We start from the raw sequence: 27236 nt of genomic DNA, 5'->3' as shown, positions 1-27236 counted from the left end.
GATGATGTCACCTAATCTGGGTCATGAAACATCTGCAAGAAAACAAGAAAGGTCAGAGAGCACCAAGAACTACACGGTCCTCCTCCTCCTCCACTTCACAAACCCCACCTCCTTCGCGCACTGATGATGTTACCTAGTTAGGGTCATGAGAAGTCTGCAAGAAAGCCAGCAAGCTCAGAGAACGCCAAGGGCCCCTTGTTTCAACCCTGAGCTACAAACATTCCCCTTTATTGGAACAGACACTGCTAGGAGGCTACGGGTTGGAAGCACCTGGCTGAACTAACAAGCTGGACTCTTGGCCAGGTCTAGTGGAGCTGCTCTTCCATCTCATCCGCAATCTCTTTGAAATCCTTATGGAAGAACGGAATTGCGGGAAACATCTGTGAGGTCTAAGAGAATAAATGCAGAGGAGGATCCGGAAAAGGCAGTCATGGTTGCCTTTGCCAGCCATGTCTCAGCGCTGAGGTCCAGGCAAAGAACAGATGTAAAGTTTTAAGCATTTCAGGCTGTTGGCTTAGTTGGGACAATGGTGGGGGGGGAATCCTACTATGGTTAAAAATCTTATTTATCAATGAACCACTGGAATTATTATTATTATTATTATTATTATTTATTCGATTTTTATACCGCCCTTCTCCCGAAGGACTCAGGGTAGTGTACAGCCAAAATAAATGATGCACAAAAATAATTTAAAGGGAGCACCCCTGCAGTGCAAATAAACCCGCAAATAAAAGAGAGATTAATTGATTAGATTTATGTCCTGTCTCTGGATCAAAAAGTACTGTCTTCAAATGTGGCTAACAAAAAAACAAAACAGAAAAGGAAACAAAACCACATATGAATTCAAAACATAATTTAAAAAGTAAACGGATGAGGAATTTCCTAATAAAATCAGCAGTAATAACAACTTACGGACAATACATTGATTTCCACCAGGTAAAGTTTTCCACCCAGGACAGCAATAGGCATTGTACCGTGATCCGCAAACATTAGGTCTGGAAGAGAGAGAGAGAGAAAACAAAAGAAATTTTGTCATTCTTCAGATTCTGTTTATGACTTCACAAAACCAACATCATCTGGTCGCTAAATTAACTCATTTTCTAGGACTGAAAATACACCATAAATAGGTTGGGTTCGCCAAATATAGAACGCTTCAAAATAACCAGTTATGGTTCACATCAACTTAGTATGATACATGGACACGGATCCAGTGGTGGGATTCAAGTAATTTAACAACCGGTTCTCTGCCCTAATGATTTCTTCCCACAACCAGTTTGCCAAACTGCTCAGAAAATTAACAACCAGTTCTATCGAAGTGGTGCGAACTGGCTGAATCTCACCACTGCACGGATCTATAATATACATATTAAGCCATTATGAGAAATCTGCGTTTTCCTTTGTAATTTCATTCATAGTTAACAATTATGCCGCATTTGTTAAAGAACTGTAAAGATTTATAGAAAACCATTATTTAGGATACCTGTATAGGTCAATGATCAAATGTGCTTGGTAATGTCGCAAACATGTTTTGATACTTCCCATCATTTGTAGCTTACTTATTTATATCAAATGTTAGGTTCGAGTATAGAGTGGAGTGGAGTGGAATGAAATGGAATGGAATAGAATAGAATAGAATAGAATAGAAAATATGGAATGGAATGGAATGTAATGGAATGGAAAGGAACGGAATGGAATGGAATGGAATGGAATGGAATGGAATGGAATGGAATGCAATGGAATGGAATCAACCTGAGTGCAACCGAATGGAATCGAATGGAATGGAATGTAATGGAATGGAATGGAATGGAACGGAATGGAATTGAATGGAATGGAATGGAATGCAATGGAATGGAATCAACCCGAATGCAATGGAATGGAGAGGAATGGAATGGAATGGAGTGGAATGGAATGGAATTGAATGCAATGGAATGGAATGCAATGGAATGGAATAGAATGGAATAGAATGGAATAGAATAGAATAGAATAGAATAGAATTGAATTGAAGAGAAGAGAATAGAGAAAATATGGAATAGAATAGAATAGAAAATATGGAATAGAATAGAATTGAATTGAAGAGAAGAGAAGAGAATAGAGAAAATATGGAATAGAATAGAATTGAATTGAAGAGAAGAGAATAGAGAAAATATGGAATAGAATAGAATTGAATTGAAGAGAAGAGAATAGAGAAAATATGGAATAGAATGGAATAGAATGGAATAGAATGGAATAGAATAGAATTGAATTGAAGAGAAGAGAATAGAGAAAATATGGAATGGAATGCAATGGAATGGAATGCAATGGAATGGAATGCAATGGAATGGAATGCAATGGAATGGAATAGAATAGAATTGAATTGAAGAGAAGAGAATAGAGAAAATATGGAATAGAATAGAGAAAATATGGAATGGAATGGAATGGAATGGAATGGAATGGAGTGGAGTGGAATGAAATGGAATGGAATGCAATGGAATGGAATAGAATAGAATAGAATAGAATAGAATAGAATAGAATAGAATAGAATAGAATAGAATAGAATAGAGAAAATATGGAATAGAATAGAATAGAATTGAATTGAAGAGAAGAGAAGAGAAGAGAATAGAGAAAATATGGAATAGAATAGAATAGAATAGAATAGAATAGAATAGAATAGAATAGAATAGAGAAAATATGGAATAAAATAGAATAGAATAGAATAGAATAGAATAGAATAGAATAGAATAGAATAGAATAGAATAGAGAAAATATGGAATGGAATGGAATGGAATGGAATGGAATGGAATAGAATAGAATTTTTTATTGGCCAAACAAAAATGTTGTTTCCAGTGCACAAGCTCTATGAGGGTTATATACTTAAAATCAGATGTCAAGACACAAATACGTAACAGCAGAGGTTACATTATGATGTTACTGAATCATGATTTGGATACAACCATGGTTTGGGCTACAAGACATATAGGGGTAGCTAAAGGTGTAAGTCCAACATTCAGGTAGTCCTTAATATATGACCACAATTGAGCCCAAAACTTTCACTGTCTCACTCAGAAGCCGAAATTTTGTGGTCAACTGCAATCGTAGGTCCAGCTCCAAAGCTAATCTACAAAGCTAATCCAGGCCATTGATGCATTCACCTATGAAAGATTCCATTGTGTTTCGACCTCACGTCCCTCCCCGTAACTAGAACAGACCAAATTTGTTTGGAATTACCCTGTTATCGGTGCCAAACATGACTCCAGTGTTTCAAGGCAATAAGGTAAGCAAAGATATCAAACCCTGGTTTCCTGCCGAGGGAGGAAATGAGATTTTTATCGCTTAATAGGAAGTGGCTCTTACTGCTGGATTCTGGGGGAAGAATACGATACACAATCGAATGGATGGTGAAGTTGTTTTGGTCTAAAGCAGACTTGTGAATTCAGGGAAACGGCAGGGACCAAGGAAACCCATTGTAAATCAACAAGGGACAACTTGGGTTTCAGAAAGAGGCCCTTTGGAAATCAGTTTGGCACTCTTTAGCTCATCTATAATAAAACATGCAACTTTTTGAGGTTGACAATGAATTTAATAAGAACGTCTCCCAAAAGTTGTGGAATTTCATGCTCAAAGAGAAGAGGGCTCAATGGCTAGGAATCAGCCTGGTTATGCGTGTATGTATGTATGTATGTATGTATGTATGTATGTATGTATGTATGTATATGTATATATATAAATGTAGAGCTTTGGTTATTCGGGTTTTCTCCCATGTAAAATTGAAAGTGTCTTGGCGACGTTTCGACGAAGTCTCATTCGTCATCTTCAGGCTGGTGTTATCAGCTTCGTGTGATCACACATTGCTCCTAGAAGCACGAAGCTGATAACACCAGCCTGAAGATGACGAATGAGACTTCGTCGAAATGTCGCCAAGACACTTCCAATTTACGTGGGAGAAAACCCAAATAACCAAAGACCTACATATATATATATATATATATATATACATACACACACACACACACAGTAAGAGTTCAGGAACCCCTCTGAATCTATGCTAATTTATATCTGAGCACAATTGAGGCAGCTTCAATTCCTCTCCTTGAGTTTGCTCCCTGTCCGATTTTCTCTCCGTGTATTTCCACCTTGTTTGCTGGGTCCTCCAATAGCTGGAATCTCACCAAACTGAAGGGTTGAATCATACAGAATCCTGAAGCAAGGCAGTGATGAAATACGCATAAACTTTAAAGAGAGCAGGATGATCAGTAGACCAAATTCCACGGCTGTGCCAACTGTATCCTTTCTGCACGATGGTTGGCTTTCGATCAGATGTCTTTATGACTTCTGCCTCCCTTAATCTGGCTGTCCCGGTTTTTGTTTGATTTTCCATTAACTAATTCTTCCCTCGCTTGTGGTTCTCGTCTGCACAATTTCCATTTTAAAAAAGGGATACAGATACAGATTAAAAGCCTTGGAAGGGACCTTCTAGATCATCTAGTCTAACACCACTACCCCGCCCAAGCAGGAGACCCTACACCATTTCTGACAGATGGCAGTCCAGTCTTTTCTTGACAGCCTCCAGGGATGAAGCTCCCACAACTTCCAAAGGCAACTTCTGTTCCATTGGTTGATTTCTCTCACTGTCGGAAAATTTCTCCTGATTTCCAGATTGAATCTCTCCTCATTCAGTTTCCATCCATTATTCCTTGTCTGGCCTTTGGGTGTAATTTAATAACCAGTTCTCTGCACTAATGATTTCTTCCAACAACCAGTTTGCCAAACTGCTCAGAAAGTTAACAACCGGTTCTCCCAAAGTGATGCGAACTGGCTGAATCCCACCACTGGATTTGGGGGTTCTCCAAACTGCACAGAATCTTAGCTAGAGGTTCTCCCAAACCCCTGCAAACCCCCAGCAGCCCACTCCTGCCTACTTGGGGCAAAATACTCCACTAGGAAATAAAGGATCAGCTATCCTACAACTAGAATCTATCCAACGCAGCAAAATCCAAATTCTGAGCAAGAAACTTTGCTTGGCAGCTACCAGAGAGAAGGAGACAGACATAGGATGAACTATTACTAAGCAGATCACTTTTTATTGCTACTACACGAATCATATTTTCGAGACTTGGCAGCAAAAGCCAGCCTTGGTGCAAACAAATTTCTGCCAGCCGCACCGATTAATAACTTGAGCCTGCTTGCGTTTTCTAGGATCTGCCTTTTCACCCTTTAGTGTGCAAGGAAAATTCTGCCAATTATAAACACGGATGTCCCCTCTGGAGCTCATTGCTCTAGTCTAGAAGATTTAACACGAGCCAGAGCTGAAACTTACTACATACAACAGCTGTTACAGCAGGAGGAATGCTTATGGGGTGAAGGAAAAAATAAACAGCGAATAGGACTCTTAACATCACATTTCAAGGTGAAAGAAGAATAAACAAACAACGATGCTTATTTGTGCCTTTGCTGCTATCTTTCTCCAAGGGTATCCATTTTTCTAGACTGTCAAACATTTCCAAACCTTCCTTTTCTTTTCCTAGTGTTGTTTTTTAACTGTCAGAATTACTGAAAAACCCCAGAATCTGGAAAAAACAGGCCATCAAAATTGCAAGCCCCACTCCCCAATTCCAAGCATGGAAAAATAGCAATAGCACTTAAAACTTATATACCGCTTCACAGTGCTTTCCAGCCCTCTCGAAGCGGTTTACAAGTCAGCCTATGGCCCCCAACAATCTCGGTCCTAATTTTACTGACCTCAGAAGGATGGCAGGCTGAGTCAACTTTGAGCCGGTCAGGATCGAACTGCTGGCAGCAGGCAGAGTTAGCATGCAACAGCAATAGCACTTTGCACCTAGCCTTATATACCACTTCATAGTGCTTTACATAGCAATAGCAATAGCAATAGCAATAGCAATAGCAATAGCAATAGCAATAGCACTTAGACTTATATACCGCTTCACAGTGCTTTAAAGCCCTCTCCAAGCGGTTTACAGAGTCAGCCTATGGCCCCCAACAATCTCGGTCCTCATTTTACTGACCTCGGAAGGATGGCTGGCTGAGTCAACTTTGAGCCGGTCAGGATCGAACTGCTGGCAGCAGGCAGAGTTAGCATGCAACAGCAATAGCACTTTGCATCTAGCCTTATATACCACTTCATAGTGCTTTACATAGCAATAGCAATAGCAATAGCACTTAGACTTATATACCGCTTCACAGTGCTTTCCAGCCCTCTCGAAGCGGTTTACAAGTCAGCCTATGGCCCCCAACAATCTCGGTCCTAATTTTACTGACCTCAGAAGGATGGCAGGCTGAGTCAACTTTGAGCCGGTCAGGATCGAACTGCTGGCAGCAGGCAGAGTTAGCATGCAACAGCAATAGCAATAGCACTTTGCACCTAGCCTTATATACCACTTCATAGTGCTTTACATAGCAATAGCAATAGCAATAGCAATAGCAATAGCAATAGCAATAGCAATAGCACTTAGACTTATATACCGCTTCACAGTGCTTTAAAGCCCTCTCAAGCGGTTTACAGAGTCAGCCTATGGCCCCCAACAATCTCGGTCCTCATTTTACTGACCTCGGAAGGATGGCTGGCTGAGTCAACTTTGAGCCGGTCAGGATCGAACTGCTGGCAGCAGGCAGAGTTAGCATGCAACAGCAATAGCACTTTGCATCTAGCCTTATATACCACTTCATAGTGCTTTACATAGCAATAGCAATAGCAATAGCACTTAGACTTATATACCGCTTCACAGTGCTTTCCAGCCCTCTCGAAGCGGTTTACAGAGTCAGCCTATGGCCCCCAACAATCTCGGTCCTCATTTTACTGAACCTCGGAAGGATGGAAGGCTGAGTCAACTTTGAGCCGGTCAGGATCGAACTGCTGGCGGCAGGCAGAGTTAGCATGCAACAGCAATAGCACTTTGCACCTAGCCTTATATACCACTTCATAGTGCTTTACATAGCAATAGCAATAGCAATAGCAATAGCAATAGCAATAGCAATAGCAATAGCACTTAGACTTATATACCGCTTCACAGTGCTTTAAAGCCCTCTCCAAGCGGTTTACAGAGTCAGCCTATGGCCCCCAACAATCTCGGTCCTCATTTTACTGACCTCGGAAGGATGGCTGGCTGAGTCAACTTTGAGCCGGTCAGGATCGAACTGCTGGCAGCAGGCAGAGTTAGCATGCAACAGCAATAGCACTTTGCATCTAGCCTTATATACCACTTCATAGTGCTTTACATAGCAATAGCAATAGCAATAGCAATAGCACTTAGACTTATATACCGCTTCACAGTGCTTTCCAGCCCTCTCGAAGCGGTTTACAGAGTCAGCCTATGGCCCCCAACAATCTCGGTCCTCATTTTACTGAACCTCGGAAGGATGGAAGGCTGAGTCAACTTTGAGCCGGTCAGGATCGAACTGCTGGCGGCAGGCAGAGTTAGCATGCAACAGCAATAGCACTTTGCACCTAGCCTTATATACCACTTCATAGTGCTTTACATAGCAATAGCAATAGCAATAGCAATAGCAATAGCACTTAGACTTATATACCGCTTCACAGTGCTTTAAAGTCCTCTCTAAGCGGTTTACAGAGTCAGCCTATTGACCACCCAACAATCTGGGTCCTCATTTTACTGACCTCAGAAGGATGGAAGGATGGGTCAACCTTGAACGCCTTGTGTTACTTCATGAATAGGGCACTTGGCACCGGTGGACTCCCACGAATGCGTATATTCTTCTCCCATCTGACTTTAGGTTTTGGTTCAAATTAATTAACAAACTTATACGTTTTTCCCACTCAGTGGGCAATCGGCACTTCTCACTGTACGCATGGATCTGACTTCGATGCCAAAGGATTTCAGCGTATCAAGTTATTCCCTACCAAGACATCAAAACTGCCATGACTACAGCTGTGGGTTGTTGTTTTTTTCTCCCCTCTCCTTGCTTACATTTGAGGAAAAGCAAACTATACTTTTAATCAAAACAATTTGTCTCCCTGTCATCTTTTTTCTGTACACTGCAGTAACTGTGTTTTTATAATGACGCTAATTATACTGTCATTACGCGATCAGATCTGACTCTCAGATCATCATGTCTTGGAGAAATGCTATTCGAGAGGGCCTGAGAACCACTTAATTGCACAACATTACACACAAACCAACAACAACAACCCTACATTTGAGATAGCATTGATCCTCTGGACAACCAGGCTGAAGTGCCTGGCCACAGTAAACCAAATATTTACCTCACAAAAAAACATGGGTGATTGCTTCCAAGTTTCCTAAATTGTGACGTATTTTTAAACACAAAACATTTATCGTGTGAAACAAACTTTTTCCTACTTTATCGTTCCCTTTTATCTACTCCTGCTTTGCCTCTGCAGATTAGTTTCAAATTTCTAGTCACAGAAAATGTCTTTCAGTGTATCAATCTAGTACCTAAACTAGCCATGAATCCAGGGCTAGTACTCAGTGGTGGTTTACATAGCAATAGCAATAGCACTTTGCACCTAGCCTTATATACCACTTCATAGTGCTTTACATAGCAATAGCAATAGCACTTTGCACCTAGCCTTATATACCACTTCATAGTGCTTTACATAGCAATAGCAATAGCAATAGCAATAGCAATAGCAATAGCAATAGCAATAGCACTTTGCACCTAGCCTTATATACCACTTCATAGTGCTTTACATAGCAATAGCACTTTGCACCTAGCCTTATATACCACTTCATAGTGCTTTACATAGCAATAGCACTTTGCACCTAGCCTTATATACCACTTCATAGTGCTTTACATAGCAATAGCAATAGCAATAGCACTTTGCACCTAGCCTTATATACCACTTCATAGTGCTTTACATAGCAATAGCAATAGCAATAGCAATAGCAATAGCAATAGCAATAGCAATAGCAATAGCAATAGCACTTTGCACCTAGCCTTATATACCACTTCATAGTGCTTTACATAGCAATAGCACTTTGCACCTAGCCTTATATACCACTTCATAGTGCTTTACATAGCAATAGCAATAGCACTTTGCACCTAGCCTTATATACCACTTCATAGTGCTTTACATAGCAATAGCACTTTGCACCTAGCCTTATATACCACTTCATAGTGCTTTACATAGCAATAGCACTTTGCACCTAGCCTTATATACCACTTCATAGTGCTTTACATAGCAATAGCACTTTGCACCTAGCCTTATATACCACTTCATAGTGCTTTACATAGCAATAGCAATAGCAATAGCAATAGCAATAGCACTTTGCACCTAGCCTTATATACCACTTCATAGTGCTTTACATAGCAATAGCAATAGCAATAGCACTTTGCACCTAGCCTTATATACCACTTCATAGTGCTTTACATAGCAATAGCACTTTGCACCTAGCCTTATATACCACTTCATAGTGCTTTACATAGCAATAGCAATAGCAATAGCAATAGCAATAGCAATAGCAATAGCAATAGCAATAGCAATAGCAATAGCAATAGCAATAGCAATAGCACTTTGCACCTAGCCTTATATACCACTTCAGACAAATGGTTATCCAACATCTTAAAAACTTCCAGTGTTGGAGGTTTTCACAACTTCTGCAGGTAAGTTGTTCCACTTATTAATTGTTCTGTCAGGAAATTCCTCCTTAGTTCTAAGTTGCTTCTCTCCTTGATTTGTTTCCATCCATTGCTTCTTGTCCTTCCCTCAGGTGTTTTGGAGAACAGCTTGACTCCCTGTTCTTTGTGGCAGCCCCTGAGATATTGGAACACTGCTATCATGTTTCCCCTAGTCCTTCTTTTCCTTAAACTAGTCATACCCAGTTCCAGCAACCATTCTTCATATGTTTTAGCCTCCAGTCCTCTAATCCTCTTGGTTGCTCTTCTCTGCACTCTTTCTAGAGTCTCAACATCTTTTTTACATCATGGCGACCAAAACTGAATGCAGTATTCCAAGTGCTTGTTGAACACGATGCAATGGCCTAATTTACCTATAATATTAAGCCAAACTTTTCCAGTCATGTTATGCTATTGTTTTAACCAGGGATTACCAAATAAACTATATTAGTTTCACTGGCACATAAAGTCAATAGATAAGATTTGAAATCAAGAGTTGCTAAATTCACACAATGCTAAGTCAAAACCAAAAAAAATTACATTATAACGTTTAATACAGTGATTGTGTTATTGAATGAATTCAGGTTCTGCCTTTGCACAAATCAGTGAACGGTTAAGTACCCAACAAGCTGATTTTGAAGAGAGCTTAACTAAGGCTAAAACTAACCAAACATGCAGAAATGGACAGATTAACACTGAAGATAAAAGAAAAGGAAGAATACAGAATATTTTTGAACTTGGGACTTGTTTTACCAATGGTTAGATAGCAGAGATAGAAACTAGGAGCTTAATATTGTTATGTAAACAAACTCAGACAGTACGCTTTCACTAAAGAACTTATTGTATAAAAACAGAAATATATAAATAAAATTAAAAAAAAAACCCTAAACAAACATAGTATGCTGGATCTAACAAAATAAGAAATCTATATACTAATTTTTAAATGGTTGTTGCCATCTGCTTTTTTTTCTAGGAATTGTAATGATAGCTCCCTCCCTCTTATTTGACTCTCACAACAACTCTGTGGAGCGTGCTTACAAATGAAAGGTATTGAAGGTTTTATTATGTATATGAACGTATAATTAAGTTTTAACTGTTACATTGGATTTCTGGTCAAGGGCCATCATTAAGGGTTGATTCCATCTGAAAAACCAACGAAATAGCCAGGCTGAGATTTAACTGGTGAAGACGCTGAGCTTGTCAATCGAAAGGTCGGCAGTTCAGCGGTTCGAATCCCTAGCGCCACCTAACGGGGTGAGCTCCCATTATTGTTCCATCTTCTGCCAACCTAGCAGTTCGAAAGCACGTAAAAAATGCAAGTAGAAAAATAGGGACCACCTTTGGTGGGAAGGTAACAGCATTCCATGCGCCTTTGGCATTTAGTCATGCCGGCCACATGACCACGGAGACGTCTTTGGACAGCGCTGGCTGTTCGGGTTTGAAACAGAGATGAGCACTGCCCCCTAGAGTCAGGAACGACTAGCACATATGTGTGAGGGAAACCTTTACCTTTAAATATCCAGAGCCTGGGGAGGCAGTTTTTGCCCTCCCAGAAGCTCAAGGAAAGCCTCTGGAGCCCGGGGAGGGCAAACCCACCCCCCATGTTGATGCAGGAGGCCAATTAGGCCACACCCACCCAGCAACCAGGCAGAGAACCTCTTGCTAAAATTTTTGAAGCCCACCCCTGCAAAGGAGTCTCCTTATTCCATTGCTTTTTGCAAATCCTTTCACATACACATCCTATCCCACCATCCCTCCATCATTTGTACCTCCCTCATCCCCTTTCTTGCTCCGTTATTAACAGGTCCCAAAGGAAACACTTAGTCATTAATGAAGGAAAAGTTGTGAAAGGATTCCATTCAGGAGCAGAAGAGCGAAGCAGAGTCAAACGGTGGGGTTTTTTTTCCCTGCAGCTGTAAGGCCTGGATGAAAGTCAGGAATTCGGAATGACAGCCGGCATGGCCAAACGCTTTACTGACCTCGGTTTCTATCACAGTGAGAATAGCCAAATACGGTAACTGATATTACTCAACACGAGGGACCTCGACCTGTCACAGAAACCTCCTAGCAATGCTGGAATGTGAAGATCTCATTCAATCTGACAGAGGGGTGCCATTCTCACTGTCAAGGAAACAGGCAACTGTTCTTAAGGGAAGTTTTCCCTTGTCAGTATAAAAATCAGCCTTGATTCTAACAAAACCAGAGGTGGTATTCAGGCGGTTCGGACCGGTTTAGGCGAACCGGTAGCAGCAACCACGGGTGGGCCCACTCATCCGCCCTAGCGTAATGCCGTCCTATTTAGCCGCATTTTTGAGGTCTGGCACATGCATGGAAGGCGGGGCGCATGTGCTGAAAACGCATGCGCTGAAAACGAAAACAAAGCGAGCGTGCGCACGCACTCAGAGCGAACCGGTGGTAAGAATATGTGAAACCCACTGCTGAACAAAACGCTTCAGCTAGCACTGGCTAATAGACGTAGCTTTACTAATTTAATCAATTTGAAGGGCCACCCATCCCAAACAAATAATTCTGGACAGCGAACAATTCATAGAATCCATTTAAAATTGTCTTGAAATGGTATAGGATTTTCTGTCTGAACAGGGGGTTGGACTAGAAGACCTCTAAGGTCACTTCCAACTCCGCGTTGTCCAAAAAGATTTCCGTGGTCATGTGGCCAACATGATTATACACCATAGTGCACAGAATGCTGTTGCTGCCCCATCAAAGTGGTACCTATTGATCTACTCACATTTGCATGCTTTCGAACTGCTAGGTGGGCAGGACCTGGAGTAAGAACAGGAACTCATCCCGTTGCATAGCACTCGGATCTCGAACCTGGGCTATAATAATAATAATAACAGAGTTGGAAGGGACCTTGGAGGTCTTCTAGTCCAACCCCCGGCCCAGGAAGGAAACCCTACACCACTTCAGACAAATGGTTATCCATCTTCTTAAAAATTTCCAGTGTTGAAGCATTCACAGCTTCTGCAGGCAAATTGTCCCACTCATTAATTGTTCTGACTGTCAGGAAATTTCTCCTTAGTTCTAAGTTGCTTCTTTCCTTGCTTAGTTTCCACCCATTGCTTCTTGTCCTGACCTCAGGTGCTTTGGAGAATAGCTTGACTCCCTCTTCTTTGTGTCAGCCCCTGATACACTGCCATCATGTCTCCCCTAGTCCTTCTTTTCATTAAACTAGACATACCCAGTTCCTGCAACCATTCTTCATATGTTTTAGCTGTCAGCTTTCCAGCTTACAAGTTCAGCATCTTTAACTGCTAAGCCATCAAGCACCCTTATTCGTTTTAAACTTGTATCCCGCCATATATGATTACATAGAAATCAATTCCATGTCAGGCTGGACGGCCGCCATGTTGGATTCCTCGCAACGCAACAAGCTAAAGGCATGACTCTCCAAAAATGTGGCTGATAACTCCCCACCTTCCTTATGATCCTCTAACTAAACCGCTGACTGCAGGAGGGACAGTCAATAAAGTCTTAGCAATTCCCAAATTCTAGTTATCCCAAAACAACATGAACGTCCTATAGATATGTGATTATTAACTATCTGTCAGTCAGTTTAGGAGAGCATCTTTAAAAAACAAAAAACAAAAAACAACCCTGAGCTTTAACATTTGGATTTATTTATATTGTGCAGGTGGGACTGAAATTCTTTGAAGTATCTGCGAGGACATGGCATAACCCCAAACTGTTCGGTGACAAATAGCTCTTGAGCTAAAGATGGAACATTTTTCCATCTTTTCTTTAGACTTCTGTTTATTGTTGTTGTTGCTTCCCAGCCAAATAGCAGCTTGCCATCTTGTTCTACTTGGGTACACAGTATGGCACTAAGTACGATGAAAGCTTCCAGTCAGGTGCACCAGCCAGAAGTAGCAAGGGGGAGGGGGGAAAAATAACATTTGAGGTTTTCTCTCAGCCTAAACCAATATTTACCAGTATGGTAAGTCTGATCTTCGACAGCAGCCATTTAGTGGTAAGTAAAGGGTCGGAAATCGAAAAACCCGTAAGCCTCAATTATAAATTGGAATATTAAAGTTACCGCTGAAGTATTCCAGAGACCAACTTTCACCAAAGCGAGTGAGATTTGGACCGCAGGAGGCAAAGGCAGAGGAAGTTTTTAACTAAATGTTGTAGGCAATGGTAGGAGTTCTGCTCTATGTCAATTACAGCTTCTTAAAATGAGCATAGTTTGTCCTATTTCAACTAATCGTAAAGGCAAGAAGCTACATTCGCCAGGAATAACTTGAACACAGAAAACACTGTTGAGATGCTGTCCAGCATCTTCTTTGGTTAAACGGATATCCTGCCTTTTCACCCACAGCGGAAGGTAACAAACAGGTAAATCCGTTCTCTGCAATTGTTCTCCCAACAATTCTGTGAGGTAAGGTAAAGGTAAAGGTTCCCCTCGCACATATGTGCTAGTCGTTCCCAACTCTAGGGGGCGGTGCTCATCTCCGTTTCAAAGCCGAAGAGCCAGCGCTGTCTGAAAACGTCTCCGTGGTCATGTGGCCGGCATGACTCAACGCCAAAGGTGCACGGAATGCTGTTACCTTCCCACCAAAGGTGGTCCCTATTTTTTCTACTTGCATTTTTACGTGCTTTTGAAACTGCTAGGTTGGCAGAAGCTGGGACAAGTAACGGGAGCTCACCCCGTTACACAGCAGCACTAGGGATTCGAACCGCCAAACTGCCGACCTTTCGATCGACAAGCTCAGTTGTCTTAGCCCCTGAGCCACCGCGTCCCTTACCACCAAAGAGGGTCCTTATTTTTCTACTTGCATGCTTTCGAACTGCTAGGTTGGCAGAAGCTGGGACAAGTAATGGGAGCTCACTCCATTATGCGGCACTAGGGATTCAAACCGCCGAACCGGCAATCTTTCTGATCGACAAGCTCAGTGTCTTAGCCACTGAGCCACCGTGTCCCCCCCTGTGAGGTAGCTTGAGCTAAAACAGGATGGCTGGCCTAGAAAGCAGTCCCGAAATTCCATGCCTGAGGTTAGACCTGAACTTGGAGCCTTGCTCCATCTTGAACACTCTAACCACTAAACCACACTGTTCTTATTCATTTAGGATTTGGGTTATGTTAGTTCAGCTGCCAGCCTTTCTCCACCCTCGCGAACAAGTTATCTGCAGCAGTGGGGTCTTTTTTCATACGCTACCTTGATTGCAAAACCTCTGCTCAAGAAGTTATGGGCAGTCCTTGATTTATGACCAACTGCTTAGCAAATGTTCTGAAGTTACAACAGATCTCCCTAGAGCTATTTACGGTAGCACCTGGTTTCAAAGTTCCAATTTCCCCCATGATTGTGTGATCCCAATTTGGGCACTGGACAACTGGTCCATATTTATGACAGTTTGCGGAGTTCCCTGGTCATGTCACTATGATTGCTAGCATTTTTTTGTCCAAAAATCAGTGTTTATTTCCATTTCTGGCAAAAAAAAAACCAACCATTCTTTGGCTAAAATGGGTTCATTGAACAACCATCATGTTCACTTAACGACCGGTACAAAAGGCTGCAAAATCAGGCACGGTCACATAGTGATCCACTTAACAACTGCTGTGACTTACAACCATAATTCCAGGTTCAATTTGGATCATAAGTCAAAGAGTACCTGTATGGGCCTCAAATTAACCTATTTTATTTACTCAGGTGTTTATTGCTTGGATCTTTAAAAAAAATTACAATGTGCTAGCTGAGCGTGTGGCTATTTTAAACTGCCTTACTAGCATATGTTTTATTTACATTACTCTATATTCCTAGGTAGCTCGTTATTTAAACAATATATTTTTGCTTTGCTTTAATTATACTGTGAACTGCCCTGGGATAAATATTTTGGTGGGTGGTATATAAATATTTAAAAGTTTTTTTTCAGCAGCTGCACCCATTCAGCGCCTGGTTCCTTTCAGCACTGATGTAATCAATAGGTAAGCCTATTTTGAATACAAGGGAAGAGATTGATAAATGTGGAAGCCAAAGGCCCAAATTATGAAAACTGCTTAAGGGGAGAGCTAATGTAATAGTTAAAAGAATAATAGAATAACAGAGTTGGAAGGGACCTTGTAGATCCGTGATAGCGAACCATGTGTGCCACGTGTGCCACAAGTGGCCTGCATAGCCATATCGGTGGGCACGCAAGCTCAGCTCCGGCATGCATGCGTGTGCCAGCCAGCTGATTTTTGGGCCTTCTGGGCTCACCAGAAGTAGGGAAAAAGGCTGTTACTGGCCTCCGGAGGGCCTCGGGGGGGGGAGACCGTTTTCGTCCTCCCCAGACTCCTAGAAAGGCTCTGGAGACTGGGAAGAGCAAAAAATGGGCCTGTCGGTCCCACCGGAAGTTGGCAAACGGGCCATTTTTGACCTTCGGAGAACCTCCGGGGGGTGGGGAAGGCCGTTTTTGCCCTCCCCAGACTTCTAGAAAGGCTCTGTAGACTGGGGAAAGCGAAAAACGGGCCTACCGTGCCATTGCGTTCCAGGAGCGGGGGTTGCGGGGAGGGTCGCACACACATGCGAAGGGTAGGGCGCATAGAATTATGGGTGTGGGCACCCGCGTCCCCCCCCTGCTCCTGAAGGTTAGCCATCACTGTTGTAGGTCATCTAGTCCAATTCTGAGAAAATTATATAATTTTTAGAATGTCTATCTTTCATCCTGAATTTTCATCACACGTTGCTTACAGGATCAAAATTTTCATGCATTGTTTAATTGTTGGTTAAAACCAAGAAGTAACAATGACTGGGCGGGTGGACGGAGCCTCGAGCCGCCATTACTACCAGTTCTTCAAACCACCGGCCGTCATCGCTACCGGCTTGGCCGAACTGGGCTGAACCACAAGCATTTCACCCCTGCAATGGGGTGCTACATTAGGCAAATATTTGATTGATTGTTCCTAATTTCTGATCATGTTTATCTGCCGTCTTCATAACACAAAAGCCTTATCTAGAAATTCATTCCATCCCTGGTTATGCGATCTGATTTTAACTAGAGACATCGGAGTTAGACCTGAAATCCTCCACCTATAAAATATATGTTCCACTACTGAATTATATAGCCTCTTGATCGATAAAACTTTAAAGTTACAGAGATTGCCCAGGTATTGGTCTCTTCTGCCCAGTCCATAACTCTAATTTCTCTTCTTCTATAGTAAACAAACAAAAAGTGAAGAGTTATTAAGTACTTTTTATGATATCTCTGCCATAACCTCTCACAATCAGAATTAAAGGCTGAATAACAGGGCTTCTGAATGTATGTGTTAAAATATCAGTCGTGATTTAAAAACCCCAGTGGCTGGGTTCGCAAAATACTGTAAGTCCGAACAAGCCAAGAAACTAAATTATAACTCAGGGAGTCTCCAAACGTGGCCACTTTAAGACCTGTGGACTTCAACTCCCAGAATTCCCCATGGCTGGCTGAGGAATTCTGGGAGTTGAAGTCCACAAGTCTTAAATTGGCCAAGTTGGGAAACTCCTGTTATAGTTTAATGCAATGTGTGAATCTCATCAATGTATTTGACCCTGGTCCAGAAAAGGGGTTGGACGTTCCTATATTTGAACAAAGAATTCAGTTATTCTATCCTCCAGTAGGGGTTAAAAGAACAGTTGGGGAATCAGAAGTTTAAGACCACTTAACTCCTCTGAAAATTCTCAATAAACATCCATCACACATGTAAGTATCAAGTCAGATATTTTTCTAAAACCAGATGGAATGATTCTTCTCTTCCACCACTACCCACCAGCCATTCTTTCTCTCAAAACTACAGTTACAAGAAAACAAAAGTCAACCAGCATCTGCTAATGATTTATACAATAATGCTTAGGTCTCCGAATATATTTGGAGAAGAATGAACTCTGAGAAAAAGGAGAAAGAGTATGTATCTTCTTACCGAATTTGAGAATGTCACAATCAATATTATTTTCCCCCAGTGGAGTGGAGAGTTTAAGCAGTTATTTAAAGAATTCCTTCACCTAAATGGATGGGATGTTAAAAAAAATCTTTGCTTGAATTGTTTCATGTGTTTTCCCATCTTGGTTAAATTTATCCAATATGCTGCATTCTCAATATTTAGTTGCAATATTTTCTGGACATTTTTCTATAGAGGAATAAAGTTGCATAAATCATTCAAACGCTGATCTTTTAAAACACAGACATCAATCTCAATTTGATGTAGTAAAAATTATTCTCTGTCTTCATAAATACTTAATTCATTATTTTAGGGATGGGGGTTCATCGCAGAAACCGATTATGTTCACTTAATGATGTTAAGTGTTGACTTTCAAGAATACTAGGCTCAGAATTCCAATACATTCCAAAATGTCAGAAAACTGCAATAATAACTTAATGGAAACCCAAACTTGAAAACATTGTTATGGAATCACAAAAGCGCTCACTTTTATGTGTCAAGAAGACTCGACTGCAAGTGCTAATTCACCTCTGAACTCGAGTGCCAAATTCTCAAGTTATCTCAGAACAAACCCAAAAGGTTTGTTCAGTGTTTCCAGGAGCAGGAACATAGATTAAAAGATGAATTTTGTGTGTATGTGTGTGTGTGTATAGGGAGAGACAGAGAGAAAGGATCCAATATATTACTATAGATAGATGATAGATAGATAGATAGATAGATAGATAGATAGATAGATAGATAGATAGATATAGATATAGATATAGATATAGATATAGATATAGATATAGATATAGATATAGATATAGATATAGATATAGATATAGATATAGATCCAATATATTTACGGGACCGCCTGCTGCTACCGGCGGTCTCCCATCGACCAGTGCGCTCCCATAGGGAGGGTCTCCTCAGGGTGCCGTCGGCCAGACAACGTTGGCTGGCGACCCCCAGGAGGAGGGCCTTCTCTGTGGGGGCACCAACCCTCTGGAATGAGCTACCATCAGGTATTCGCCAACTCCCTGATCTCCGGACCTTTCGACGCGAGCTGAAAACATTTTTATTTCATTGCGCAGGACTGGCCTAATGGTTTTAAATGGGGTTTTTATCGGTTTTAAATGGTCCAGCCAACGTTGAATTTTTGCTTTTAAATTGGTTTTAACTTTTATATTGATTGTTTTATTTTGGCTGTAAACCGCCCTGAGTCCTTCGGGAGAAGGGCGGTATAGAAATTTAAATAATAAATAAATACTGTATACACTGTATACAGTATAAGGGTGTCGCAGTGGTTAGAATGCAGTATTGCAGGCTAATTCTGCTGACTGCCAGCAGTTCGATTCTCATTGGCTCAAGGCTAACTCAGCCTTCCCATCCTTCCCAGCTTGGTAAAATGAGGATCCAGATTGTTAGGGACAATATACACTAATTCTGTAAACTGCTTAGAGAGGACTGTAAAGTATGTAAGTCTAAGTGCTATTGCTATACTGTATGGGGCTAAAACATATGAAGAACGGCTGCAGGAATTGGGTATGTCTAGTTTAATGAAAAGAAGGATTAGAAGGTGACACGATAGCAATCTTCCAATATCAAAGGGTCCACCCAAAGAAGAGGACGGGTCAAATTATTCTCCAAAGCACCTGAAGGCAGAACAAGATGCAGCAAATGGAAACTAACCAAGAAGAGAACCAACCTAGAATTAAGAAATTTCCCGATAGTTAGAATAATTAATCAGTGGAACAGCTTGTCTCAACAAGCAGTGGGTGCTCTCTCACTGGAGCTTTTTAAGAAGAAACTTGACAACCATTTGTCTGAAATGGTATATATAGGGTTTCCTGCTTGAGCAAGGAGTTGGACTAGAAGAACTTCAAGGTCCCTTCCAACTCTGGTATTATGTTATATCTAAATCCTTGTTTCTCAACTTTCATCGGCTGGGGAATTCTGGGAGTTGAAGTCCACATATCTTAAAGGTATCAAGGTTAGAAAACGCGTGTTGTGGTCTGCCAACAGCCTGTGGAGAGGGGGCAGAGTCAGACAACGAGGAGGCTGGAGAGAACAGAGTCCTGGAGTCTGGGGAAGGCTCAGATGAGGGCTCTTCATCAGAGGCAGAGTTGGGGCCAGGGCCATCTGGGAGTTATGTGCGGACTCCAGACATCAGAGAGGCAGAGGAACAGGGGGAGCCTGTTCCTAGTGCACACATGCGCAGAGCTGCCAGAAGGCAAGAATAGTTAAAACAAAAGGGACGACTCAGGAGTAAGGCTTGGAGATGATTGGCATAAGACTTAAAAGAAGACATAAGACATAAAGGAACAGCAAAGGCACGTGGGCCTTTGCAGGAAGCAACGCTGTGGATGTTGTCGCTTTGTACTTTGAAGCTCCATTTTGGACTCTGTGTTTCCGTGTGGCCTTGCCAAGATAATTGCCAATTAGGTCTTTGGCAGCGTGTCAAAGAAGATAAAGGTGGGTGTTTACCAGCCTTATCCGAAAGACTATGGCAGACTTATTTATTTATTTATTTATTATTTATTATTCAAATTTCTATACCGCCCTATCCCCCGAAGGACTCAGAGCGGTTTACAGCCTTATAAAACATAAAATATAACATAAATACATGTTAAAACAACATTTAAAAAACTTATTCCATTAGGCCAAATTTAAAACTATATTTAAAAAATACAAAACCCCATTTAAAATTAATTTTAAAATTAAACCCTAGGCCAGCCCTGCACAAATAAATAGATGTGTCTTAAGCTTAAGGTTCGGAGGTCAGGAAGTTGACATAATCCTGGGGGAAGCTCGTTCCAGAGGGTGGGAGCCCCCACAGAGAAGGCCCTTCCCCTGAGTGTCGCCAGTCGGCACTGCCTGGCGGATGGCACCCTAAGGAGTCCCTCCCTGTGAGAGCGTACGGGTCGGTGGGAGGTAGTCGGTGGCAGCAGACGGTCCCGTAAATAACCCGACCCTATGCCATGGAGCGCTTTGAAGATGGTAACCAAAACCTTGAAGCGCAGAAGACTTCTGTTGGACTATTTATAAACTCTTGGTGATTCAGCACGTGCTGTGAATGAAAGGAATTCACAGCCGTTAAAATAAAAAAGGGGGTGGTATTTGGGGACTAATTGTGTGCTTTTTATTATATCAGGAAGCCTAGGTCAGAACAACGCTGCTCTAGATCAGGGGTCTCCAACCTTGGCCACTTTAAGACTTGTGTGTCAGGCTGTGTGTCATTGTGGACTTCAACTCCCAGAATCCCTCAGCCAGCAAAGCCCAAAAGTCTTAAAGTGGCCAAGGTTGGAAACCCCTGCTCTAGATCAGGGGTCTCCAACCTTGGCAACTTTAAGCCTGGAGGACTTCAACTCCCAGAATCCCCCAGCCAGAAAGCTTTAAGCAACTTTAAGCCTGGAGGACTTCAACTCCCAGAACCCAGAGCATTTAGGAAAAAAGCTTTGATCCGTCTCTAAAAAGATGTTTAGGGTGAGCAAAAGGGCCAACGTAATGCCCGCCTGCAGCTCTTGAAAGCCGCTATGTCTTTTTCTTGGACTGCACAGCTTCCCTCTACAGCTTCCGTGACATGATGCCAGAAAAAGGGATTGGCTGTTTTTTAAGACTGTAGATAAGGGCTCCCATTCATAACCCTTTTTGGAATTACGTCCAAGGCATTGCACGACCCTAAATCCTAGGCCTTTTAAAATACTATAAAACATAGTTCACTTTATGGACACTTATGAATATCTTAAACAGCCTTGCGGTCTAGGAAAGAAAGAAAAAGAAAGGAAGGAAGGAAGGAAGGAAGGAAGGAAGGAAGGAAGGAAGGAAGGAAGGAAGGGAGGGAGGGAGGGAGGAAGGGAAAGGAAGGAGGGAGGGAGGGAAGGAAGAGAGGGAGGAAGGGAGGAAAGAAGGAAGGAAGGAAGGAAGGAAAGAAGGAAGAAAGAAAGGAAGATTAAACGTAAGAGGAAGAAGGAAGGAAGGAAGGAAGGAAGGAAAGAAAGAAAGAAAGAAAGGGGAAGGAGGAGGAGGAAGGAAGGAGGAGGAGGAAGGAAGGAGGAGGAGGAAGGAAGGAAGGAAGGAAGGAAGGAAGGAAAGAAGGAAGAAAGGAAGGAAGGAAGAGAGAGAAAGAAAGAAAGAAAGAAAGAAAGAAAGAAAGGGAGGGAAAGGAAGGAGGGAGGGAAGGAGGGAGGGAGGGAAGGAAAGAGAGAGAGAGAGAGAGAGAAAGAAAGAAAGAAAGAAAGAAAGAAAGAAAGAAAGAAAGAAAGAAAGAAAGAAAGAAAGAAAGAAAAGGGTGAGAAAGAGGATTGCTGGAACTACAGACTTAGGGCCCCATCAGAGGCGACAGTGGTGTTTACTTCCTGGGCCCTTTTTCTCAGATAATCAATACAAGACTCTTAAGAACTCCTAAATCATGTGCCCAGAAGAGTATAAACTATGCAAATATTCAAACAAGCAAATCCTCCCCCAAACAAGGAAGACACAGCAATGTCACTTCAAAATGATGCATGGACTATAATTCATCTTTAAACGTTTCATTTAATCATTAAATGTAATTTTCAAAAAAAAAAAAAAAGACAGACTTGAATTAATCTACACAAGAGCTTATTCCAGTCTAGGGCTGCAGAGTTTATTCTTTGCAATGTAAACAACCACAATAAAGAATTTTTTTTTTAAAAAAAATGTTCTGCTTTTGCTTCTTCTTACAGCCGCTAGAGTCAAAGGAGGCCGGGGGGGGGGGGGGTTTCAACTTCTCTGAAAATTTGCTTTGCTCTTGGAAAAGTTTTGAACTTTCTGGAGCCTGAAGGATTGGGAAAGGGAAAGTAGTTAAAAGGCCGGTGTGTGAAATATCACAAAACGGATCAAGGACCCATTTGATCTGTCCACAATCCAAAAACGAAAGGAAGTAAACTTATGTAATTCTTGTAGCCCATCAGGAGATTTATGTACGTCCCAAATGAAGTTCTAGGACAGGGGTCTCCAACCTTGGCAACTTTAAGCCTGGAGGACTTCAACTCCCAGAATTCCCATTTGTGTGCGCGCGCACAAACACACACACACACACACACACACGTAACTTCAGAAGGCGCTTTTTAAGAAGAGATTGAACAACCGTGTGCCCAGAATGGTAGAGGGTCTCCTGTTTAAGCAGAGGGTTGGACTAGAAGACCTCCAAGGTCCCTTCCAACTCTTATTCTGAGTGTGTGTGTGTGTGTGTATCTCCAGATATTCAGAATAACAGAGCTGAAAGCAACCTTGGAGGTTTTCTAGTCCAACCCGATATTCTCACACACACTTGGTCAATCTTCACCAAGTCACAAGAAGGGCCAATGTAAAACAAGGCAACAAGCAGCCCCATTTGTAAGTATGCTCCTAAAATCTTCATGAAACTCTAGATCAGGGAGTCTCCAACCTTGGCAACTTTAAGACTGGTGGACTTCAACTCCCAGAATTCCTCAGCCAGCTTTGCTGGGAGTTGAAGTCCACAAGTCTTAAAGTTGTGGTTGTTGCCAAGGTTGGAGACCCCCTGATCGAGATGCTTTGTAAAAAGGCATTTCCCAAACACACAAACACTTTTGGCACTCCCAGTAAAATTCCTGGACCTTGATCTTTCTGGTCCCCATATTCAAATGCAAAATCCAGAAGGGAGCCCAAATTTGTCACTGCCGATGCATGGCCAAAAGAGAATGTTTCATAGATGAGCCCACTTAAAAGCAAAATTGCCTGCATGTGTTCTTTCAAAGAACATTCCCATAAATTCCACAGGACTTACCCTGACTTACTGAGTCTTAGCAGCTTTGTAGTTTAACCATACTACACAAGACCACAGCACCAAACAGAAACAAAAACAAGATGCAACATTATCAACTCCAAATGAATCCACTTAGTAAAGGCAAACAGACCCTGTCTACAGATATCCCATTAACTGAATTATCACAGAGAAGAACTGCCCAGCCTAAACATTGACATTGTCTCAAGAAGAGACTGGATAGCCATTTGTCCTGAATGGTACAAGGTCCCCTGCTTGGGCAGGGGGTTCAACAAGAACAGGGGTCTCCAACTTTGGCAACTTTAAGACTTGTGGACTTCAACTCCTAGAATTCCTCAGCCAGCAAAGCAAAGCTGGCTGAGAAATCCTGGGAGTTGAAGTCCACAAGTCTTAAAGTTGCCAAGGTTGGAGATCCCTGGACTAGAAGACCTCCAAGGTCCCATCCAACCAGTGGTGGGTTTCAAACATTTTTACTACTGGTTCTGTGGGCGTAGCTTGGTGGGTGTGGCAGGGGAAGGATACTGTAAAATCTCCATTCCCTCCCCAATCCAGGGGAAAGGTTACCCCATTTCCTCCCGATCAGCTGGGACTCGGGAGGCAGAGAATAGATGGGGCGGGGCCAGTCAGAATTTTTACTACCGGTTCTCCGAACTACTCAAAATTTTCGCTACCGATTCTCCAGAACTGGTCAGAATCTGCTGAAACCTACCTGTGCTTCCAACCCTACTATTCCATGTTCTAAATAGGCACAATCCGCAATACCATAGTAGAATGGATCATTGCACATCAAAAACCAGGCAGAATGAATGAACCCGACAAGTTTTAGAACTTTAAGAACAACATCTCTAACAAACGGAGCACAAACTTTAGTGATACAACAGTTTGCGGCAATACCATCCCCCACTCCATATTGATAGAGTAACATAGCTGGTGTTGAAATCATATTTGTCGGCATCCAAATGCAATTATGGAAGCAAGCACAATATAGGAACATAATGCACCTGTTTTAAATGTTTCTCTGCGCCTCACTAAGTACCAAAAGGTAAAGCTAGAAGTTGTCAGAGCTTAGCAGTCTATCTGTTCCTCAGCATTTAGCTCTGAAGGGCACCCAAAAAACTTCACCAACTGATCTGACTATCCATTTCTCTCTTCTCCATGTTCACTACATACAAGAATCCCACTTCTGGCAACCGTTTTTCCAGGAATTTAAGATTCACACACACACAAACACACACACACACTTAAGCAGGGCAATCTCTTTTTAGACAAGAATGCTAGCAACTGAAATAGGAAATTCTGCCTGCAAATAATGTATTTCTTGGGGGCGGGGAAGGAAATAATGCAATTTCTCAGCAGTCCCAGTCTGAAGACTTTCCCCCTCTTCTACCCCTTGAAATAGTTCTAAGTTGAGCTTTAACCCTTCCATGAATCAACCTATCCCACAGCCTAACTGTCAAAACCAGGAAGGCAAATTGTACTTCATGACAACTGAACCGCGAGATGGGCAGCAAATGAATTTGATCAATAAAGGGGCTGTTGCCAATAAAGGCGTGTTCTCTAAGACAGGGGTCTCCAATCTTGGCAACTTTAAGCCTGGAGGACTACAACTCCCAGAATTCCCCAGCCAGCTTTGCTGGAATTGAAGTCCTCCAGGCTCAAAGTTTTCAAGGTTGGAGACTCCCGCTCTAAGATGCTGCGGGATTTCTTGGGGGGGAAGGCTTTTTGCATTAATTCAGGCCAGCTGACTGAGCCCCTTTGGAAGCAAGCAAGGTTTCCTGGGACTCCAGCTGTGCGAGTCTGTCTTTGCCACCTCTGGATCCTTCCCTAGCCATGTTGCCAGGGAGACAAGCCCAAGAAACCTGTACCCTTTTCCAGACAACCGCCCCCCTCCCACTGCATCCTTCAGAAGCAGTTGAGCACATGGGGCACCTCTTCCATCCCTTTGGCCAGTCAGGTGGGGCAGAAAGACCTCCAGCCCTGAAGAAGCAAAGCACCCAGGGTGTGTGTGCGTGTGTGTGTTCCATTTCTGGAAAGTTGGGTCCCGAGGATCAGCCAGCCAGCTTAAACCCTCCAGGTATGCAGGGGAGGCAGAAGAATAAACCAGTAACAGTAGAGTTGGAAGGGACCTTGGAGGTCATCTAGTCCAACCCCCTGCTCTGGCAGGAGACCTGTACTAGGGATTCGAACGGCCTTCCTTTCTGATCGACAAACTCGGTGTCTCAGCCCCGGAGCCACCTAATCAGGCAGATGGGTCCCGAGGATCAGCGGGTCCCCATTCCAGCCAGCTTGAACCCTCCAGGTGTGCAGGGGAGGCAGAAGAATAAACCAGTAACAGTAGATTTGGAAGGGACCTCGGAGGTCATCTAGTCCAACCCCCTGCTCTGGCAGGAGACCTGTACAAGGGATTCGAACCGCCCGACCTTTCTGATCGACAAGCTCGGTGTCTCAGGCCCCCGGATTCAGGCAGAAGAGCTCTTTGACAGCTTCCCATCTCCGCATCTGGAGGCTGCCGGCTGGCTTGGGATCCTGAGCCTGGAGAGCCGCCGGGGAACCCCGCTGCGGGATTGGGGAGCAGGGAGGAGAGCTGCCGCCCCCCCCCCAAAAAAAACGACGGCTGTTCCTGTCCTTCCCTGACGACGACCCCTACCCTACCAACCGACCTCCAAAGCCCCCATCCCGGCTCCCCTTACCCTTTCAGCGCGTCGTGCCCGGCGGCGCCTCCCGCCTGCCCTCTTCTCTTGGCTCTGCTGGCCCGGCTGTTGGTCTCCTTGGCGGCGGAGGCGAAGGAGGCGGCGGCGCCCTCCGCGGCTCTCAGGCTGCCCTCGCCGGCGGCGGCGATTCCATCTCCCGGGGAAGGCGAGGCGAGCAGAAGCCCGGAGAAACCCCAGGCGACGGTCACCAGCAATCTGCCCAGCCGCATCTTGGCGGCGGCGGCGGCGGGGGTGGCGAGGATGCCGGGCTGCCTCCTTCTCCGATCCTGCCTTGCGCGCGGCTGCCCCTCACCCTGGGATCGCGTCCGCGCCGCTGCTGCAAGGGGCTCGCTCCTCGCCCGGCTCCTTCCTTCCTTCTTGCTTGCCTTGCTTTCTTGCCTTCTTGCTTTCCTTCTTTCCTTCCTTCCTTGGCTAACCCGAGGCGCTCAGCAGAAGCTCTCCCTGCCGGACCTGGGGGTGTTGGGGGGGGGGAGCGGAGAGGGAAAAGAAGGGCGAGAGAGAGAGAGAGTCCCGTTAGACGGCCGCCTTGGCAAACGAGCCCCCAACCCCCCCACCCCAAGAAAGCAACGCCCCTTCCCCAAGCGGGCGCCCTCTGCAAAAAAGACAGACAGACAGACAGACAGACAGACAGACAGACAGAAAGAAAGAAAGAAAGAAAGAAAGAAAGAAAGAAAGAAAGAGGATGCCCATGCGAAGGAGAAGGAGAAGGAGGAGAAGGAAGAGGAAGAGGAAGAAGGAGAAGAAGAGGAAGAGGAAAAAGGAGAAGAAGAGGAAGAGAAGAGGAAGAAGGAGAAGAAGAAGGGGAAGGAGAAGGAGAAAGAGAAGGAGGAGGAGAAGAAGAAGGGGAAGGTGAAAGAGGAAGAGGAGGAGAAGGGGAAGAAGGGGAAGGGGAAGAGGAAGAGGAAGAGGAAGAAGGAGAGGGAGAAGGAGAAGGAAGAGAAGAAGGAGGAGGAGAAGGAGAAGGAGAAGGAGAAGAAGAAGGAGAAGGAGAAGGAGAAGGAGAAGGAGAGAAGGAGGAGGAGAAGCGGCTCCAGGCTGCGCTGCCCCGCCCGGCTCCTTTTCCCTCCTTCTCCTTCTCCTTCTCCTTCTTTTGCCCCACCGCAAAGCCTCGTAGCCGGGGAAGAGCTGCCTGCACCCACGGGAGCCGCTGCCGCCGTTGCTTCTGCGCCTCTTTGCAACGGGGTTCCGCCACCTCCAGCGCTCCGGCTCGCCCGTCCGCCTCCCTTCGCTCGCTCGCTCTGCCCTTCGCCCGCTTTTCCTCCGCCACCTCCACCTCCTT

At 43.5% G+C, this 27236-nt stretch overlaps 1 protein-coding gene across 1 annotated transcript; it reads right to left on the bottom strand.

The window, feature by feature from the left end:
• Window positions 1–305: 305 nt before the first annotated feature.
• On the bottom strand, window positions 306–27236 carry LOC131184762 (fibrillin-1-like). The gene is made up of 4 exons (XM_058156467.1): window positions 27097–27236; window positions 25937–26407; window positions 917–995; window positions 306–389 (listed from the first exon to the last, which is right to left on the bottom strand). Exons 2-4 carry the CDS (start codon window positions 26164–26166, stop codon window positions 306–308), a joined length of 393 nt encoding a protein of 130 aa, XP_058012450.1. The 5' UTR covers window positions 26167–26407; window positions 27097–27236.

The sequence above is a fragment of the Ahaetulla prasina genome, chromosome 13 (assembly GCF_028640845.1).
Source record: "Ahaetulla prasina isolate Xishuangbanna chromosome 13, ASM2864084v1, whole genome shotgun sequence".
Lineage (NCBI taxonomy): Eukaryota > Metazoa > Chordata > Lepidosauria > Squamata > Colubridae > Ahaetulla > Ahaetulla prasina.
Note: the sequence above shows the minus strand (reverse complement) of the source record. Positions and strands in the feature narration are given on the sequence as shown.